This window comes from Pithys albifrons, chromosome 7 (genome assembly GCF_047495875.1).
Source record: "Pithys albifrons albifrons isolate INPA30051 chromosome 7, PitAlb_v1, whole genome shotgun sequence".
Classification (NCBI taxonomy): domain Eukaryota; kingdom Metazoa; phylum Chordata; class Aves; order Passeriformes; family Thamnophilidae; genus Pithys; species Pithys albifrons.
This window is the reverse complement of record NC_092464.1, coordinates 49,944,627-49,964,694: the sequence shown is the minus strand read 5'-3', so window position 1 is coordinate 49,964,694 and position 20,068 is coordinate 49,944,627. Positions and strand designations below refer to the sequence as shown.

At 39.4% G+C, this 20,068-nt stretch overlaps 1 protein-coding gene across 1 annotated transcript in view; it reads left to right on the top strand.

Moving 5' to 3' along the window:
- FBXL2 (F-box and leucine rich repeat protein 2) overlaps nt 1-20,068 on the top strand; it is a 52,893-nt gene that overhangs the window by 16,108 nt on the left and 16,717 nt on the right. The window contains exons 3-5 of the mRNA XM_071561532.1: nt 14,056-14,110; nt 15,575-15,649; nt 18,090-18,184. Of these exons, the coding sequence (XP_071417633.1) occupies nt 14,056-14,110; nt 15,575-15,649; nt 18,090-18,184 (225 nt within the window). The remainder of the gene's footprint in view (nt 1-14,055; nt 14,111-15,574; nt 15,650-18,089; nt 18,185-20,068) is intronic.

The window sequence follows — 20,068 nt, the reverse complement described above, 5'->3', positions numbered from 1 at the left end:
ATATTTTTTTTATCTGTCTGAAGAGCTTATAATCCTTTCTCTAATACAGTTCACACTCTGTGTTGTGAACTTTATTACAGGAAAATAAAACACAAATTCCACTTCAAAGCTTCCAAAAAAGTCACCACAGTGAAAAGCGCTGTCTGTTACCATTCCTGTATGTGTTATATAAAGCAGAACCAATGGGAGGATCTCATTGAAGTCATTCAGTTGTCCATAAATTTCATCAGCCTGCTGGTGTGTGAGTAGACCATCTTTGCAAAGTTATCTACAGCACCAAGATCAGTAAGTTCAGCCTGCGACTGAGACACACTAATGGGTGTCTTCATGCCCTCATACTGTTGAAAGTTGATTTCAAGCAAAGTATAAACTGCCAAATGTGGAGCTATTGCTTGGTTGGATGTGACCACTCCAGCAATAGAGCTGAACCACATCACCAACATCTTCTATACTTCTGTAGAGGTTTTGCTACAGCCCACTCTTTATGGTGAAAGAAGAAAAGGAAAGCAAATGTTCACTTATAATGGTGCATTTACAGTTTTAGTGATAGTAATATTAAAACTGAGCTGATGCTTCCTGTCTGATTTGAAGTGGATGTGTGTCTCAGTGGTATTTTGCATCTTAGAATAGAATCATAGAATCATAGAATTGATTGGGTTGGAAAAGACCTCCAAGATCATCCAGTCCAACCCTTGGTCCAACTCCAGTCCATTTACTAGATCATGGCACTCAGTGCCATGGCCAATGTGCGTTTAAAAATCTCTAGGGATGGTGAATCCACCACCTCTCTGGGCAGCCCATTCCAATGCCTGAGCACTCTCTCTGGAAAGAATTTTTTTCTGATCTCCAACTTAAATTTCTCCTGGCAGAGCTTGAGCCCGTGCCCCCTTGTCCTATTGCTGAGTGCCTGGGAGAAGAGACCAGCCCCCACCTGGCCAGAACTTCCCTTCAGGTAGTTCTAGACAGTGCTGAGGTCACCTCTGAGCTTCCTCTTCTCCAGGCTAAACACCCGCAGCTCCCATAGGGCTTGTGCTCCAGTCCCTTCTCCAGCCTCGTTGCTCTTCTCTGGACTTGCTCCAGCACCTCAATATCCTTTCTGAACTGAGGGGCCCAGAACTGAACACAACACTCAAGGTGTGGCCTCCCCAAGGCAGAGTCCAGGGGAAGGGTCACTGCCCTGGGCCTGCTGGCCACGCTATTTTTGATGCAGGCCAGGATCCCATTGGCCTTCTTGGCCACCTGGGCACACTGTTGGCTCCTGTTGAGCTTCCTGTCAATTAGTACCTCAAGGTCCTTTTCCACCTGGCTGCTCTCCAGCCACTCTTGTCCCTGAGGAGAGTGTTACTAAAAATATTATCACTTCTTTTAGTAACTTCACTATTACAATGCTTTCTTGGTGGTATTAAAGAATCAGGCAGTTGTTAAAGGACTTGAATTTTAAAATGATTTTCATTTTTTGTTGAGAAACTTTCCATGTGGTGACAGACTGTAAATTGGACTCTTAGAACTGTTTGGAAAATGTGACCTAAAAAGTCATGTCACTGAATGAGGTCCTGAACAGAAATTCTAATAACTTTGCTTTGTTATAATCAATGCCACACATGAAAAGCAAGGTAAAAGTCAGTTTAATATAGCTAAGAGTCATAATCTGCAAGCTCTTCTTTTCTAGCATTAGGACTCTCCAAATATTTGTGGAAATCACTGTCCTTCTCACTGTTATGGATGCCAAGTATCCCATGTATGTAATTGAACAGAATTTATTGATGTGTTTTAGGCAGTGAAAAGTGTCATGCACTGAGATAGTAAGGACATCATCTTTTGAAGCAACTTATTGAATATATAGTATGCCTCAGTTTTCATGTAGGATAAAAAGAAAATATCTGTGAGGCTATGTAGATATTAAATTCTTAAATTTTTGTGTCCATGCTGATTACCTGAGTAGCATCTATAAAGTGCATGTGTTAAGGTTTGCTGTGAGAATTCCTGCGTTTAAATTTTAGGTGTCAGTTTCTGGAACTGTGTCTTGCAACACCCAATTTGGTAAGTTCTTTAAAATGTTATATAGAGAGTAGCTAATTTTTCACTGAGAAAGCTTATTGTACAGGGCATTTTCTGAGGTTCAACAAAGGCAAATGCAGGGTCCTGCACCTGGGCAGGAATAACTCCATAGGCCAGTGCAGACTGGGAGACAACCTGCTGGAAAGCATGTCCATGGAGAAGGACTGGGGGTCCTGGTGGACAATCAGCTGTCCATGAGCCAACAGTGTGCCCTTGTGGCCAAGGACAATGGTATCCCGGTATGCCTTAGGAAGAACATTGCCAGGAGGTGAAGGGGGGTGATCCTGCACCTCTGCCCAGCCCTGGGAAGGCACATCTGGAGTGCTGTGTCCAGTTCTGGGCTCCCCAGAACAAGAGAGATGTGGAGCTCCTGCAGTGGGCACAGCAGAGGGCAAGAAAAGGTTTGAGAGACTGAAACATCTCTTATGAGAGACGGCTGAGACTGCTGGGCCTGTTTGGCCTCAAGAAGAGATGACTGAGAGGGGCCCCCATCAATAAGTATCTGAAGGGAGGGTGTAAAGGGATGGAGCCAGGCTCTTGTTGGTGCCAAGCAATAGGACAGGAGTCAGTGGGCAGAAACCAATGCATGGGAAGTTCCACCTGGATGTGAGGAAGAACTTCTTTACTGTGTGAGTGATTGTACACTGGAACAGGTTGCCCAGAGAGGCTTTGGAGTCTCTGTCAGTGGAGATCTTCAAGAACTGTCTGGACTCAATGCTGTGCCATGTGCTCTGGGATGGACCAGCTGGAGCAGGGATATTGGGCAGGTGGTCCCTTCCAACCTATCCCTTTTGTGATTTTAAAGAACTCAGCAGGAAAAAAAAGCCCAATGTGTCCAGTTAATTGGACAGTACCAGTGGCTTGGCTGTTAGTTTTTGTGTTCAACACAACTTCTTGCAAAGCAACTTAGAGGATGTATAGGCTTACCATGGATTTGAGCACTGAGGAGTTGGTTCAGCTGGTCCCTGCTACTACACTCACTGTTGTGCAGCGTCTAAAGAAGCTTTCTGCATGGTTCAAAGCCTTCCTGGGGCTGGAATGACAAAATGAAATATTCCAGGCCAAGCATACACAGAACTGATGCAGCCAGCCATCTATTTCTTGTGCTTCTGTGTCCTTTCTGAAATTGCACAGTGATTTACTAAAGTGGCATTGCAGCTGCAGGCAGAGGAGTTGATGATCTGAGAAGCTGAGCTGGGACAGTCAGCTTTCTCCTTAAAGATCATGATGATCTGCTGAATGCTGGGACTCGATCTGCTGTGCCAGAGAGAAATGAAGTGCATTTCATTTTACCCACAATTTTGTGCTGACCATCAAGGTTTTGGAATGGAGAGGAGGGGGATGGGTGGGAGAGGTGCCCTGTAAACCTCCTTTAGAAGTTGTGCTGCTGCAGAGGTGAACCCACAAGGTCAGTGGCAGAGCATGTGTGAGAGAGTGTTAAGATGGGACATAAGTCTGAGCTCTCATCCCTGCTTTGGGAAATGTCAGGGCACAGGCCTGGCTGTCTAAAGATTTATCAGTGGGGAATTTGTTTTATGTGTCTGCACGTAAAGGCTTTGGCTGGACTGAGTCTGAGCGTCTTTCAAACTAAACCAGTTTATGCTCATGCTGCAACATGTTTTAAAATAGTCTTGCCCTGTGGTTATGACAGGAGAGATTAAATATTGCTGCACTGAAAGTAATTAATATTCTAATTATTTTTCCTTTATTTACTAAGCAGTCTACCTTTTAATTAAAAGGAGAGTAAACCAGTTGCAGCGGAAACATTTTGCTCATGGTGCTGGAACTGGATAGGAAATGCTGTTGAAAGTGTCTTCAAATGCATTTAGTTGTTGTTTTAATTGTATCAGATATGTGTGAAAACTGTTAGAAAGCACTACAACCTTTTTAAAAAACCTTGTAATATTAGACCTGTGGAAACAGAGTGGTTAATAACTTGTTGCAAATATCAGGAAATTAAATGTAAACACAGTTTCTTCTATTGCGAGAATTGGTCTTGCTCTCATTTTCGTCAAGTAATTGAACTTAAGTAATCTGGATATAACAATTCAATTTTTTCTCTAAAAATTAGAAACTTTTTTCTGATGGTAGACTTAAGAAGTACTACCACTCTAAAATTTATTCTTTTGTTGTTAGAGTTGCATACTCTAAAGTTGACCAAAGTAAGGCCTTGGTCTTATACTGGAGTTCCTACTCATTATTATTATTGCTCTAACAACCAGAATGAGATTGGAAGGTTTTCAAGGCAGTGCCATTTCTCTTGCACATTTTCTGCAGAGTTTTCACTGTGCTTGTAAGTAAATGGCTGAGACCCTCAACTTCTCAGGCAAGAAACTCATTTTAAAGGATAAGAAACCAGAGATTATTTGTTCCTCCTCAAGCAGCCCCAGAAAACTGGGCAGAGAAGGAAGAGGATATCTGACTAACATGGACAGTGGTGGTTTTGAAGAAGACCGTTGTTTGGAGAGGCCAGTTGTGTTTTTAGGTAGGTAGAACAGCAGGAGTGGAGAAAGGGGGGTGTCTAATTTGTGACTTTTTCTGAAAAAAATGAAAACATAAACTTCTGTCTGGAGCAGTTCTTAGTTGGTAAGAATTTTGTAAGCAGACAGACAATAGATGTGTTTTGAAGGGGGAAAGAAAATAAATCATCTCTGACATTGATTCACTTTCCACACTTCAAGGATTTGTATAATTAAAGAGGGATATATTTCACCCTTAGCAGCTGAGGCTGCCGTCCATGTTTGACAATCTCAGGGAAACATTCCAGTTTTATAACACACATGCAATCTTTTATTTTGATTTTAGCCTGGTTTGCATGTCTTCAAAGTCCTCTATGGCAGGTCTGCCAAGCAATTACAATGTAACTATTTAGAATTACTGGCAGCGAAATTGATACAAGTACATAAGCTATATTCATGGAGATTTTGAACAATATTGATTGTATATAAGTTGCTTATGAAAGTAAAACATCTGTGTGTTTAAGCAAATCTGTGGGATTTTTAAAGCAAATTCTAGTAGTGCTTTGTACAAGTAATTTTTATTAAGTAAGTCTTTTGCTTTAGCGTGACTGAAATACATTTGTCTAAAGAATTAGTACAGGGAAGTGCTAATTCACACTACTCAGTATAGAAAACTCCCTTGGCTGTTTGTTAACTAGAAATATGGAGACTTCCATTGGCAGGAAACAAGCAGAGTAATAGCCAAGCCCGACTTGCTTCTGTGGAGTCACATATTCATTTCCACTGATTCTTTCCTCTGAAACAGAGATCAGAAAATCAGCGGAGCAAGTGATCCGAATGAGCCGCAGGCACAGGTCAGGAACAAGAGAAAGCCTTTGACAGTTACTTAAATATGTTGATCTTTAGCCAGGGAAACAACAGAATTACCATTATTTTAGAACCGTTAAAACTTACTGAGTGCTTTCAGAATCCTTATGGGCTGTGGCAGCAATTGAAAAAATAGTATCACAATACTGATACTATTTTTACTTGTTTTAACATGATCTACCTGATGTTTTTCTGTACCTTCAGCCTTAAAGAAGTGTATCTAACTTCAAATATACACTGGGAATGCAACAAGTTGCAATTTTCTGATTAAGAGGCTTTCGTTAGAAAAATTTACGTTTTTCTGGCGATGGAATGAGTTTTAAAACTTTCCAGTGCTTTACTTTGATTTCAGGGCAGAACTTGAGCTGTGTCTGAGGAAACTAAAGACTCAATCAATGGCTTGGTGGTCAGCATACCCCCTTCAGAATGTGGAAAAGGTCTCATGTTGACCTTTTTTTTCACACTGCTACATGTATTGTTTGTCTGCTTATGAAATTCTTACCAAGATCAATTCCAGATGCAAGTTTATATTCTGCAGTTCTTTGCCTCACCAGTCGGCACTTTGAGCACATTTTCTGGCTTCTTTGTGTGAGATGCTAAACATTTGCAAATGATTATGTGAACAATTCAGTTTGGCCTTTTGAAATTGGAGTAGGTAACTGTCATCCTCTGTTTAGTGTGTTTAAGTGATTTGGGTTTGTTCAGAAACAACTGCAGGAGTAAACTTAAAATTGAATCTTTTGGGCAGAGATATTTCAGATGGAATTCCTGTAAGAGAGGAATTCCATGTGAGAGACTTGAGGAGCAGGAGCAGAAAATTGCACACTGGTGCTCTTGTATACTGTGTTAATGAAGAAGAGGAGATCTGGGAATAGAAGAGTGTTCTTTTTGTGTCAAGGTGCTGAATAAGATTTGTGAATTTTCAAAACAAAATACTTCCTTTAATGTCTCTCCTTGAACAGTTGGGACTTCCTTGCCAATGGAGTGGTTCAGCATTACTTGGTCCAAGTACAGGTATTATCTCCAGTAAGAACATGGTTGTGACGAAGGATTAGTCACACTGGAACAAACTACAGTAAATAAGCATTTGGAGCAGGAGTAACAGCTGAAGGGGATACAGCACTGACTTACATTACCATTTATTTGGTGTCGTATTGTTTTTCTTTTCTGTTAAGCCTCCCTTCAGAATCTCTTATTTAATGAAGATTTAATCCAATTTAGAGCTTTATTTACCTTGAAACTGGAATTTTGTTTAAGCTTGGTCTCTTAATTTGTTAGTTATCAGAACTAAATGTTCAGAAGTATTGGTGATACAATGAAGTCTGCTTTTGATATGGAACTTTGGGAGCAGGAGTGAAATATTGTTCTTCCTCATTTCTACATGAAAAGTGCTATCAAAATAAAAAGGCAATCAAAAGATATTCTACTTTTTATAATTTTTAAAAAATGTTTTAAAATATTTATGCTAGACAGTTTAGATAACACTACTACATATAAAAATAGACCTTTTATGTCTGTAATTCATGAAGTATTTGAAGGAGAGAGGAGCTTTATTAGCTGTGTGTTCATGATGCAGACACAGGACATCAGGAATAGAAGTCTTTTGTTCAAGGCCATGCTCCAGGCCAGGAGCAGAGCTACGGGTTGGACCAGGTCTCCTGATTCCTACTCCAGTGCCTGGCCAAAGTGCATGTCCTTTATGGATTATGGAGCCTCCCCAGGCTCCATATCACCAGTGCATCATGTTAATTGTCTCCATCTTTACCTAGTGCAGCGTGGGCATAGTTGATTTTGGTTATTTGATGCCCAAATTATAATCTCTTCACTTGTGGTTAGAAATAAACCGTAGGATGGTTGGAATGGCCAGCAGGTGGGATTGGAACTGTGGGCTGCAAGTTAAACCACTCTGAAATAATCATTAGATTTAATTGCTTTTATTTAGTAAGATGTGTTATAGTTGCCAAATTTGTACTTCATAAAATCACTTCATAAAAATAAAAGTTATATTACGAAATTACAGGCTAGCTGAGGGTGGAAAATTGAACAGAACAGGTTCTTCTTGAAGGGCATTTTTTTTCAGGTACTGAGAGTATTAAGTACTGAAAATGTTGATGTTGTGTTACATGTGGTCATACTTTACAACTAAGTAATTTTTTTTTAAAGAATGAGTAATATGATCCACTTGTCTTGCAAGTAATGTATAGGCCACAAAGATTCTGTCCTCTACAAAATGAATCCAGCAAAGCTGATTGTAGGAAAAGCTGATTTCTGTTTCAACTGAAAATAGATGTCAGGTGTCCTATTATTTTGCAATTGCCAATACTTATGTAAGGGTTCTGTAGCAATAAGCTTCTTGGCAAAAGAATAGGAGGTTTGGCTTGTAAATAAATATTTTTGGTGCCATGTCTGTTATTGAAAGACTTGCAATGCAGATCAGCCGAGAAAGACCTGAGTTGTTTCATGTTGGAAACTGCAGGGTTAAGTGAGTGGGAAGTTTTGAAGCATCTAACAGAATTTCTAGTTTAAGTGCTTCACTTTACAAAATAGCTCCTCTCTAGTGAAAAGGGATTTGTTTTAATAATTGGCCTGTAAGGTCAAGCATTAGATAAGTCAGTGGATGTGTGCTTTATATAGCAATTGGTGTGGGTCAGCCTTTTGTGACATCTGACTGGAAAGGATGCATGGCAGAAGGAGCTAAAGGCTGGTGGAGTTTTTAAAATAGAAAATAGTCAGACTCTCTAAGATTTAAATAGACCTCACTAGTAGTATTTCCAGGACAAGTGTTATTTTTTATTTTTGTTGAATAAGGTAATACTGGTCTGTGCTGGTTTAAAGGTGAACCTGTGGGAGAAATGAACCCAACTCAAGAGAGATTAAAAGTCAGAGTTACAATTTACTAAAAAGATTGCAATAAATGCAATGATAGAAAGAAAAAACTGGTTTTAACCCACAAAACCAGATGTGTAACCCAGCCCCCTGGGGCAGGAACAGAATGGTGTTCATTGGCCCCTGTGCTGAGCCCATGTGGTTCCCTGAGTGCAGAGTGAAAGGAAACCTGTTGGTGAGGATGGTGGTCACAGTCTGGTCGAGAGTAGCCGTCACAGTCCTGTTGAGGTTCTGGATCCCATGAGTGGTACCTGAAGTCCCAAACCCTGAAGATTATATACACTCAAGTTCAGGTTGGAATGCCCAGTACCTCCCCCCAGGGTGTGGAGTTTCACACTGGGTGATTTAACTCTGTGAGTCATGGGATATTTTTGGAATCTTTAGTGGTTTACGTTGTTGCAACTGCCTGTTGTACCAGGCCATGATGGCCCATGAGCAGACATGGCCCCTCGGGCTGGGTGTGAAGGTGCTGATGCCTCCCCAGAGGGGAGTTACCATGGCTGGGTTACTGAGGTGAAGACAGAAACATTCCCGTGTCTCCCTGGGTCCTTTAACACCCAGCCTGTAGCCTGAAGGGTCAGGTGTGCCCTGTGCAGCTGCTGCAAGTGGTCCATTGTTATGAGTTCATCAGAAATTACACACACAGGGTGTGGAATGCACAGTTTTGGTCACACCCACACAGTGATAAACTGGCCCCAGCTGCTGTAACTGGGACAAGGATGTAGCTGCAAAGTTGGTGAAGTTTGGGATTGGACCAGCATTAGCATTGTTAGCTTAATCATATAGCTGTAAATTTATTTATATAGTTGATTATTCATGAAAGATTCTGCTTTTATTGATTATGGCTATGAATTATTTAGCTTGTCTGTGTGATTTCTTGCCTGCTTATTTTTATTCTTGTGCATGTACATACTGCTGGACTACACTTACCAGTGAAGTGCCTCATACCTCAGCAGGGTGTTTAGTCAAATGGGGGACAAAGAATGAAGAGAAACCTTCCACATAGAAAGAATTGTGAATATGTTTTGTATTTACTGACTATGACAAAGCAGCTTCTGTGGTGGTGATGAGACTTTGCAACTGTGTGTGTTCAGACATGATTAGTAGTGAACTGAGAGGGGCTGATGCCCTTTTCCCCTGCCACTTGGGCATTCTTGCTGAAAATTCTGAGAAACACCTGCTAAAAGAGGAAAATCAAGCCTGTGCAAGCAGTACTTTGTCTCTCTGTGATAGTTTTCCGTGTGTGTAGGCTTTACTCTTCCATATTGCAAGGGATTGTACAAATCAATAAGAAATTCATAGAGTAAAATGGACAAGACATAACAGGTTTGTTGTGTGCGTGTTTTGTAACAATGGGGCAGTGTGGTAAAGTTGAAAGGATCTGCTGGGCACATTATCTGGTTGATGTGCTGTCTTCATGAGGCATTTCTCGTCCTTAGTACTTTGGTTTTCATTTTGATAAAGTTCAGTACCATCCTTTGTGTGCAAAACCACTGTAAATTTAAACAACATGGAAAAATAGAAGTTCTGAAATGGAACTCCATTTACAAGTCAGTTCTTAAACAAAACCTTAACTTACGTTATTGGTGAATCTTTTAAAAAATTACCAAGTGTTTCTGTCATACCAAACTGTGGGAGTTGGGCCAAAAATTCCAGGAAATAAGTATGTGTGTGTGATACTGATTCTATTCATTGTGTTCTCCACTTTTATCAATCCATATAGCTTTGTATCAAAATATTTAAAATGAGTAATTACCAGGCCATTGGTTCAAAAGCTTATTCATTGTGTGGTCAAATTTGGAAGGGCCTCACTCACCAAGGCAGAAGAGAAGCAATTTGACTCTTGCACCATGTGAATTCTCTGTCTGTAGGAGCTACACTGGGCAGTGCTGGCGTTGTGAGAATTTGCAGTTTCTGTGGCTCCTTGGGCAGGGAAACAAAATATTAGGAGTCAGCCACCTCTCCGTTTGGAAAGACATGGGACAGTCTGTTTGCAGCACAGGGGAATAATGAGGCACATGTGGAAATGGATGGGGAGGTGATGGAGATTATAGATATCACTTCTGCTTGGTGGGACCATTTAAGTTGTAGTGAAAATGCCTCAAAAAGGTCTGTGGCCCCTCTTATGCTGGGTTTTGGTGAGTCTTGGGTATCCAGAAAATTCCAGATGACTAGAAGACTATCCTGACTGCAGCACTGGTAAATAGGCAAGAGAGAGATGATGAGAAATCTCAGCCTCCTATTCAATATGATGTGGAAAAATTCACCATGGCTGTGATGGAAAATTGAAAGAGAGGAATATGACAGTTGTTGTGGTTTTTCTGTAAAATAAATCACTGGACAATATCATTCTTTGAATTTACACAATGGATTGGCTTTACCAACCAAAATTACATGTTTATACTTAGGCATTTGACTTTTAACATTTGATGTTTTCATTTTAAAATTTACCAGTCTGTGTGCAGTATATTGAGTGAGTGTTAAGGGAATTAAGTTATGGATAACACAAAAAGAACTGTAATGGTTTACCCCTATGGCACTGCTGAGGAATTCCAAATAACATGGTAAATTGGGGTGTCTTCAAACAAGATTAATTTTACAGATTAATTTTACATGGGTAGATGGACAGGACTAAAGAATTCTGCAGAAAGAGCTGTAGTCTGGGCTGTGCCCTTCAGAGCAGGGTGTGATGGTGAAAGAGGCAAGATACTGTAGGATCCTCGGTTGGTGCTGTGTCAAAAACTCTGTTAACAGTGGCCTGAAATGGCTTTGAAAATGGGAGTAATGAAATTATGTCTGTGTACAGCTTTGTTGATACTAATAATTTTTAAAGCTGCACATGCTTCTGATGTCTGTATTTGGAGAAACATACTGAAAAAGTGCAGAGAAAAGGAGATTTAAGGAACTGAAGTAAAAAGATTGTTAAAACAGGAATTAAAGATGACATGATAAGTAGCTTTTAAACTTGATGAGGAGAAAGTATTAACTGCTAAAGTACTCTTTAATTTGGTGAAGAAAAGTAGAAAACAGCACAGAGCTGGAAGTCAGACATTCACCTTGGAAATAAGGGAAATATTTTGACAGAGTGATCAACCAGTGGAACAAACTACCAGGGAAGGTGATGATTTTCCATGTCTTGAAGGCTTTTAAATAACAAGTAGATCCTTTTCTGCAAGTCAGACTTTAGCCAAGTACAAGTTTGCCATGAGGGAGTTGAGGGACTGTGAGCTCGTACAGCTCTTTGTACCTTTGGCCTGAGGCTCATTCTGAAGCTCCTGGTCATGCTGAAGGGTCTCCAAGGCCAAACTGGACGGAATTCCAGACTATTCTGAATTGGAAGGGACCCACAAGGATCATCGAGTCCAACTCCTGGGGCAGGTGCAGAGTGTGTGTTGGTGGGGCACATGTAAGGCTGAGTTAGAGAGGGGAAATAAATAAGTGTGGAAAAAGTGTTTTCAAGCACAATGGCAAGATGACTCTCTGGAATTGTAAAAGTGTTTACTGGAATCTCTTGCCCCTTTGCACCATTTAATTGAAGGGTAATAACTGTGCTTTTGCTTGCTTATAATGCATCCTGTTGGTTGTAGTAACACCAAGGTCATGGGTTCAATCCCCTCTGTGGGCCACTGACTTGAGAGTTGGACTCGATGGTATTATGGGTCCCTCCAACTCAGAATAGTCTGAGATTCTGTGATTCTGTTGTTGTCCTTTGTTTGGATGGGGACACCTTGGGCTGCCTTGCAGCAAAGTTTCTTCTTTGGAACAAAAAAACCCCACCCAAACCTAAAAGCATCATAAATATTTACAGTTACTAAAATACAACTTCTCTTAACATAGACAAACCATTTTCAGTTTTTGACTTTTTGAAAAGTCACTTGCTACAGAGTGAAGCAAAAATAAATACATCTGGTCTGCATCTCAATTTACCTTTTCTTTAGCAGAAATCATGCATCAGTGTTAATGTCTTAGCAGCAATAAGCAATGAAACATAAAGGCAGAGTGCCAGACAACTCAGGGTAGTGGTGGTGTACAAAATACCCTTTTTTCAACATCTTGCAGTTTCTTCTGTTGTTCCTTATTTCAGTAGAAGTGGATACATCACTGCTAAGGCGTGTCACATTCTTCATTTAGGCAAGAGTATTGAATCACAAGTTCTTTCTTTGTTACAAGTAGCATAGAAATCTGTCTGTTGTGCTTCTGTAAATCTGAGATAACCCTCAGATTCCGCTCATACAGAGGTTTTATGGGGAAGCTTCTACAAGCCAAGAAGCTTTTGCAGCTCCCCAGTGTAATCTCCACTCCCTCTGTCACGATGGGAGAAAGGTGATTTCAGAAGAAGGTTCCTGGTGGGTCACTGATATTCATGCTCCTCTTAAAAGACAGAAATCACTTTTCAGTGCTTGTCTGTCCAGCAATCCTTCTGAGCACATTAAGTGTGTATTTTGTGCACTAAATGCTGCTAAATTTCTTAAAGTGGACAGGCCTCGAAGAGGATGTTCAAATGACAAAGTAGATGCTACCAAAATAAATGTTATCAACAGGATTTCTTGTTTCGTAGCTTCTGGGAACATCTGCCCTTCTGTTTGCTTTGAGAAAGTTTTACTGTATGGTAAAAAAGAGAAAGAATTTTCATGTGTCAGCAAATACTGGAAAACTGCCACTGAAGTGATTGTAATAAATGCCCAGCAGGTTATTATGCTTAAGAATTACTTTCATTACATTTGTTTACTCTAACCAGAGCTGAAAATCACAGTGCCTCCATTTGAGCCTCCATTTTGAGCTCCAGCTTCAGATTTTCATTTGAAAAACAGTAACCAGAATTTTACCTTGTTAAATTCAGCATCTCTTACCTGTTGTTTGCTCCTCAGTGTTCACATCTCACTATAATATGAAATTGTTCTTATTACTGTTTATTGTTTTGATGACTGAAAATTTCATTGGCAAGCAAGTAGCAGTTTGTAAGTGAATTGCAGTAACAACTTCATCTATTTCAAAGCTTTCATTCTCTGTAATAGGAAAATATCTTGAAATAGGATCTAAGTTTTATGCTTAAGCTAATGATTTCTTTTTCACTGAGAACTTCCTCTGAACCAGTGTCATTGGTGTTTGGAAATGCTGTTTAGTAAAATTTATTTGGACAGTGAAAAATTCCTTTCTGTGGACTGTTAAGGGTTGACAGCCCTGAGGAATTGGTTCCATGTCTGAATAGTAAAGGTGAATTTCCAACTGTTGTTGTTTCTTGTAGAGTAAATAAAAAATAAAAAATAAAAAAATATACTGACAGTGTTAGACTTGGTAGTTACTGTGAAACCCCTTAAGAAATTTGGGTTGTCATTCTTTGTATTAGATTCTAGAACTTGGATTTATTTACTATTGTTTTTGATTTATTACTTCTCACCAGCCTCTGAAACCTTCACCTGTATTTGTGCAAGTTGTTTCTTTAATTGTAGCACAATTAAAGGCATATAAGTGAGTTTCTCTGAATTGAAAAGAAGAAAAAGTGTTTTGTTATCCTTCGTACATGTTTGGAAAGGGAACAGAAAATAGATTTTCAGACGCAGCACCTGCTGGGTTCTAATACGTTGGTGTTTCCTGCCTTTAGGTAATCGCTATGATGTTATTCTTTGCCTCAATAACCAAAATAATTCAGTAACACACTCATTGCATTTAACTTGCTTCTTGTGTAACTGGTGCCTTTCCACAGAACTGCAGAACTGTGAACTCATGTGTTAGTCTGAATCTATAATTAAACATTTTAATTGTTGTTGTTTTCCTTTCTTCCTAGAATATTTTCTTTCCTGGACATAGTTACTTTGTGTCGCTGTGCACAAGTTTCCAAGGTATGTATTTCTGCTGGGGGGTTTTGTTGTTCTTTGGGATGCTACTCTCCTAATTCCATCCAAATAATGGGATTTACTGCAATCTGCTTCCTGTAAAAAAAAAGTCATCTTCTCAGTCTAACAGTGGTCCCTGTTTTACATTCAGATTGGCCTCAGTTTCTGTGTACGGGACTTCTGTCTAAAGGCTGTGGAAAAGATACCCAGTCATGTTTGCTCTGTATCTGGAGAAAGGATTAAGCCCAGTTTGGGATGGTGGCATTTGCTTTTTATAAAGCAGTGGCTGCATAACACTCTTTCTCACTCTTTTTCTGCCTAAAATTCCACGTAGTTTGGTTAATGTGCACCATGTGTCTGAGAATACATCCAGCATTTTTTTGCCAAGTAGAAAAGGCGTTAAGTAGATGAACTACTAATGGAGGAAAAAGGCACACACAAGATATTAGAAAAAGCTTTTGTGTTTTACCTTGTCTTCATTTTTTCTTGCAATAAAATGAATATTCTGTTTCTACATCCAGAGTGTACAAAGAACTGTGTTATTATACAACGTGAATGAACTTTATTTCATGCTTTCTTTCCTTCACTTAATTACACTTGGGTTTGGTTTTGTTTTGGGTTTAATTGTTTTTTGTTTGCTATTTGTTTTAATGTGTGATTAAGTGTACAACTATCCCCACATCACCCTGGCCTCCAACTTCAGAAAGTTTTGGGAGTCCTGCAACATCAGGTTCCAGCTGAAGCCCACAAAGCTGCATAAGAAAACCAAAGTGATTAAATAAACAGTATTTCTCTCTCAGAAGCACCTGTCAGTTGGATGTGGGGGTTTTTTTTCTGATTTTCTGCACATATTTGTGTTTCTCTGGCTTTTTTGTTGTGTTTTACTTTGACCAACTCTTGCTGCCCCAGTGAAGGACGAATTCTCCAAGCCCTGCATGTAACTCAGCACATGCAGAGGAAGGGCCTGGTCCTAAGAGTGGAAAGTCAGCAGTTTTCTGAAAGTTTTCTCTGTTTGCTCAGAATAGTAACTAGTGAGGTTGAGGAACTGTGGTTTTATTGAAAGGAATCTCATCCCCAGCTACTTTTTTCCATATAGATCTAGCAAAATAACCTATTAGACAAATTTACAAAAGCTTTTTCAAAAATGGAGGGTTAAATCTTTCTGTGTACTTACTTGACATTTAATATTTTATTTTCCTGCATGTTTTATAGCCACAAATTAACCTTTGAATTGTAATCCATTTATGAGATTTGAGATTAGTTTTCACAAATTCTAACTAGTTCATACTGTATAACTACCAGTATCTACAATTAAAAAAAAAATCCAGCTGCTTCTGGAAATCTTATTTTCTGTTCTCTCTCCCTATTACCTGCCTGAAATGGTCTAATTTGTAATACCTGAATTACTGGGAGAAAAATGAAGGGAACAGGCATGGGAGGTAATAAATAAGCTGTGTTTGTTTTCTGCAGGCATGGAATGTTTTAGCTCTGGATGGAAGCAACTGGCAAAGAATAGACCTCTTTAACTTTCAAACAGATATAGAGGTGAGTGTCTTTGAGTGTTTTCATTCCTATGGAGGTGTTTAAGAGCACAGTCCACCTGGAGTATCCCACAGACTGTGCTTGCAGTCACACATTTTAAAGGCAAGTTCAGGATAATAGTACTGTGAAGGAGCAAATGCAAAAGAACTCTGTATTTGCCTTTTTTTTTTCCCTCTGGATGAGTTTCAGTTTTGGTTGCCAGCTCTGTGTCAGATAATTTTCATGTATCGTGTACATACAGAGCTCTAAGAATTCCAACCTGCCCCTTTCCAGAAGGGAAATGTGTAAGTGGTGCCTCTGCATGGAGTGAGATCCTTGGAATCCCTTTTACAGTCCAGAGGAGAATGTTCCTGCTGGCCCAAGTGAGAGGGCCATCTAGTGCTGAAAGCTCTCCTGGACACTGGGCTGTAGGATCTGGAGACTGAAGCACTAAAATGCTGAACAACTTTTCTTACCACTGAGTTGCCTGGAATTGATTTGGTGTGTATTTGATTACTGTTTTATGACCATTTGTTGTATAAGGTTTGAGCCTTGCATGAAATGCAGGGACATGTGGATTAAAAGTCCTTTCCAGTATAGAATGAAATGATTAGGGCAGACTTGTCTTCCCTAAGAAAAACATGTCTGCATCAATGCTATCACAAAATAAAATATGACATCTGAAAATGAAGACAAAAATCTATGGGGAACAACAATTCTGTAATTAAATCTGAACTGGTTTATTATTTGATGATGCAAATTAAATTTAGACTATAATAATAGATTTGCTTCTGAATTTTGTTTTAGCTTCTCAGTTGCATGAATAAAATCCAGATGTGTTTCATTTGCTGTATTTTGCTAACCATGGTACAAACTGTTCCTAAAGCTTTAAAGTAATATAGAGGATAAATTTTTTTTCAATGCTCTTTTAAAATGTTATTGCCAACTCCTCTGCTCTGCTCATGTTAAACAAGAGGACCTTGCAGAGGTAGGAGAAAGATTCTGGCATATGCCTCAATCTAAATGTGTCAGAGGAGACTTGGAGCTTTAATATCATCTTTTCAATTGCCTGTAAAAAAGCTTGTGTTTCATATTTGCTAAGAAATAAAGTAAAACCCAACAGGTCTGTGGTCCTTCTGTTCATAAGCCTTTTCTATGTTTGAAATTTTTCTGGTGTTTAGGAACACAGTAAAGTATTTTAAAGTTTTCAATATGTTTATCTTATATTTTACCTGGTGGTGTTGCCCTTTGAAATGCTGTATTTGCAGTGTGGGATTCAAAGGAGAAGTGATGAAATTAAGTCATGATCCTCTTTTGCTATAAAATGCTATTGTGGTTTGGAACAATTCAGTTACTTTGGTATATTACATTTAAGTACATTTGTAATATAAACCTCATAAATTTACTCAGAAGGGTGTGTTTAACCAACAGTTATTACACAAAGTAGTTCTTAAACGAGATACAGTTTCATATTTGGTGTCTAAGAACTCAATTTTTTCTTCTGTTTTACTTTTTTTTTCTATAGATTTAGGACAAGTAAAAGCTGCTGATTGTATTGGGCAACTTTTTGCTCAGCTGATCATTGTTTGTTGATTTTTCAATTAATGTTTGATCTGAGAATATAGAATAATGAAAAGTTAAGGTTTGTGAAATTTTCCATATTTAAGACCTCAAGTGGCAGAGAATGTAGTGGGGGGGGAAGAAGACCTATAAAAGATGTTTCTTTTTCTATCAAAGATGTGTGAAGATCTTCTTGAAGTTAAATGTTCCTTAGGATTTCTCGGTATGCAGAACCAATTGTAAGCTGGGGTAAATTGAAGAACTAATGTTTAGAGTGATGGAATTATTCAAAGAGCTGAGTGCATTTGGATGCACTAAAGTTGTCTTCTTTAATGTGCTGTTTGTTGGGGGGGGTTACATACTTAAGTTTTTCCAAACCCATTTATTTCTTTATCTCGTTATTTCTTTCTGTTTTCTTTGAATAATTCATTAGGGTTTGGATTTGAACTTGCATTCTATGTTATTAATTTAAGAATTTATCTTTACAGTAAAGGTATTTGGCCTCAGCTGAGAAATAATTCTGATTAATCAGAAAGCTTTAAAAAATACATAATTTTCAGTTTGTTTGTTTTGGTGTAAATTCTTCTGAGAGATAAGATAAGCATTGTTACTTATGAATTAAGAAACAAGCTCTGATAAGAAAATATTTTCACCCAGTGGTAGCCAGGACTTAAGTATTAGAGAAGAACAATCAAATGTAAGAAACATTTCACTTTTTCAGTAAAATTGTGGGTGGAGATTCTCAACAGGTAACTGGTTTTTCTTAAAGGGGCAAAAGAAGTTCCAAGAGATGCAGTTTCTGGTGGGGTAGCTGGGACTGGTCTTAACTCCCAGCATTTTTTATTTGGTGAGAATGTAATGTCAGAATAAAACTCAACAAAATCTTCCTTTTATTTGATTGAAGGGTCGAGTTGTGGAAAATATATCGAAAAGGTGTGGTGGGTTCCTGAGACAGCTTAGTCTGAGAGGATGTCTTGGTGTTGGAGACTCCTCTTTAAAGTAAGTAAAATCCTGGATGGAGACATGACTTGTTTCCCAATGTCCAGAACAAAAGCAATTACTGTTACATTTGTCTGTATTGCTGAGTACTGAGTGATGAGCAAAATGGGATACTTAAGTAAGTACTGACTACCTCAGTAATGACTAAATGAGATACCACTTTCAGATGAAAATGTAGCTACTGTTATTTTCTGGAAATGAACTAAATAATGAGAGCTGTGCTTCTCAGAAATGCGTCTTTTTCTTTCATTAGGATTTTGTTGATAATTCTCCATTTAAAATGTTTTCAGACTATATTCTCATGTCTGGCAGTAGTCAGAGGTTCAAAATTAGTGGTAATTTTATAGTTTATCATCTAGTCTGGACAAGAGGTGACCCTAAAGAATTAAGTGCCTAGAAAAATGGGAAAGGCCTGGAATTCTCTTCTTGCTCTAATATAAGAACAGGCAGGTAACAGGAGCATCTTGGGAGACTCTAAGTAGTGACAGTGACCCTTCTATTTACACAGTTTATAACTTGAACTGTGCAGTTTGTTCCCACAGGGTTGTTGGAATGTGTATAAGCTTTTTCTAATGCAAACTGTTTAGCCAGGTTCCTCTGGATATTTCTCTGAGTGTTTAAATGAAGAGATTCTGTCTTCAGCTGAAGAGTCCCTAAACCACAACTGCTTTCGGGCTCAAAAAATGTTGCTGTTCCTCCCAAATGTAACATCCTTCCAAGTAATTCAAAGAGTGTCAGGTTGTAAATCTCCCTCCAGTACATGCATTGCATTGGTGAGGACACACCTTGAGTGTTGTGTTCAGTTCTGGGCCCCTCAGTTCAGGAAAGAGATTGAGGGGCTGGAGTGGGGCCAGAGAAGAGCAACGAGGCTGGAGAAGGGACTGGAGCACAAGTGCTGTGGGGAGAGACTGAGGGAGCTGGGGGTGTTTAGCCTGGAGAAGAGGAGGCTCAGAGGTGACCTCAGCACTGTCTAGAACTGCCTGAAGGGAAGTTCTGGCCAGGTGGGGGTTGGTCTCTTCTCCCAGGCACTCAGCAATAGGACAAGGGGGCACGGGCTCAAGCTCTGCCAGGGGAAATTGCAGTTCAGAAAACAATTCTTTGCAGAGAGAGTAATCAGGCATTGGAATGGGCTGCCCAGAGAGGGGGTGGATTCCCCATCCCTGGAGGTTTTTTAAACTGAGCTTGGCCGTGGCACTGAGTGCCATGATCTGGTAAAGGGACTGGAGTTGGAACAAGGGTTGGACTTGATGATCTCAGAGGTCTTCTCCAACCCAATCCATTCTATGATTCTGTGATTAGTTTTGGAGTGGCTGTTTTGATAATTCAGGTGGAAACCAGTCTAACTGCTTGCTGGTTTTTTCCCCACTGTTTTCAAACCACTCTGGAGAGGCAGGGAATGTTACCATCTAAGTGTGTACTCATATCTGTTAACTGGGCCAACCCTCCAGACAAAACTGTTTCCCTGTGTTTCCTCCGCCCCTGCCAATAAAATCCATGCAGTTGACGGAAACATGGGCATAAAAATAGTGTTCTGAAATGCAACACAGCTGTAAATATTACTCTGCAGAGATGAAAAGAAAGTTTATGTATTTCTTCAGGGTAATTAGTACGTATGGGCTCTCAGCAGTATAATAGATCCAATTATCCTTAAAGTTCATAGCCAGGAGTGCACACTGATGCATTTTAATTATTAAAATAATAAGTAAGCAATTTGCAGCCCCCAGGGCTTTCCACTAGTAGCCCAATAGGCTCAGGTCCCACTTTTGTATTGCACCAGGTGTGTCCCTTTCCATTTGCTGTGGGAACAAGTTCCTTAATAAGATGTGCCAAGGCTTCAGTAATGAGACGTGCAAAAACTCTCCTCAGAAGCTTAATGTTTAACTC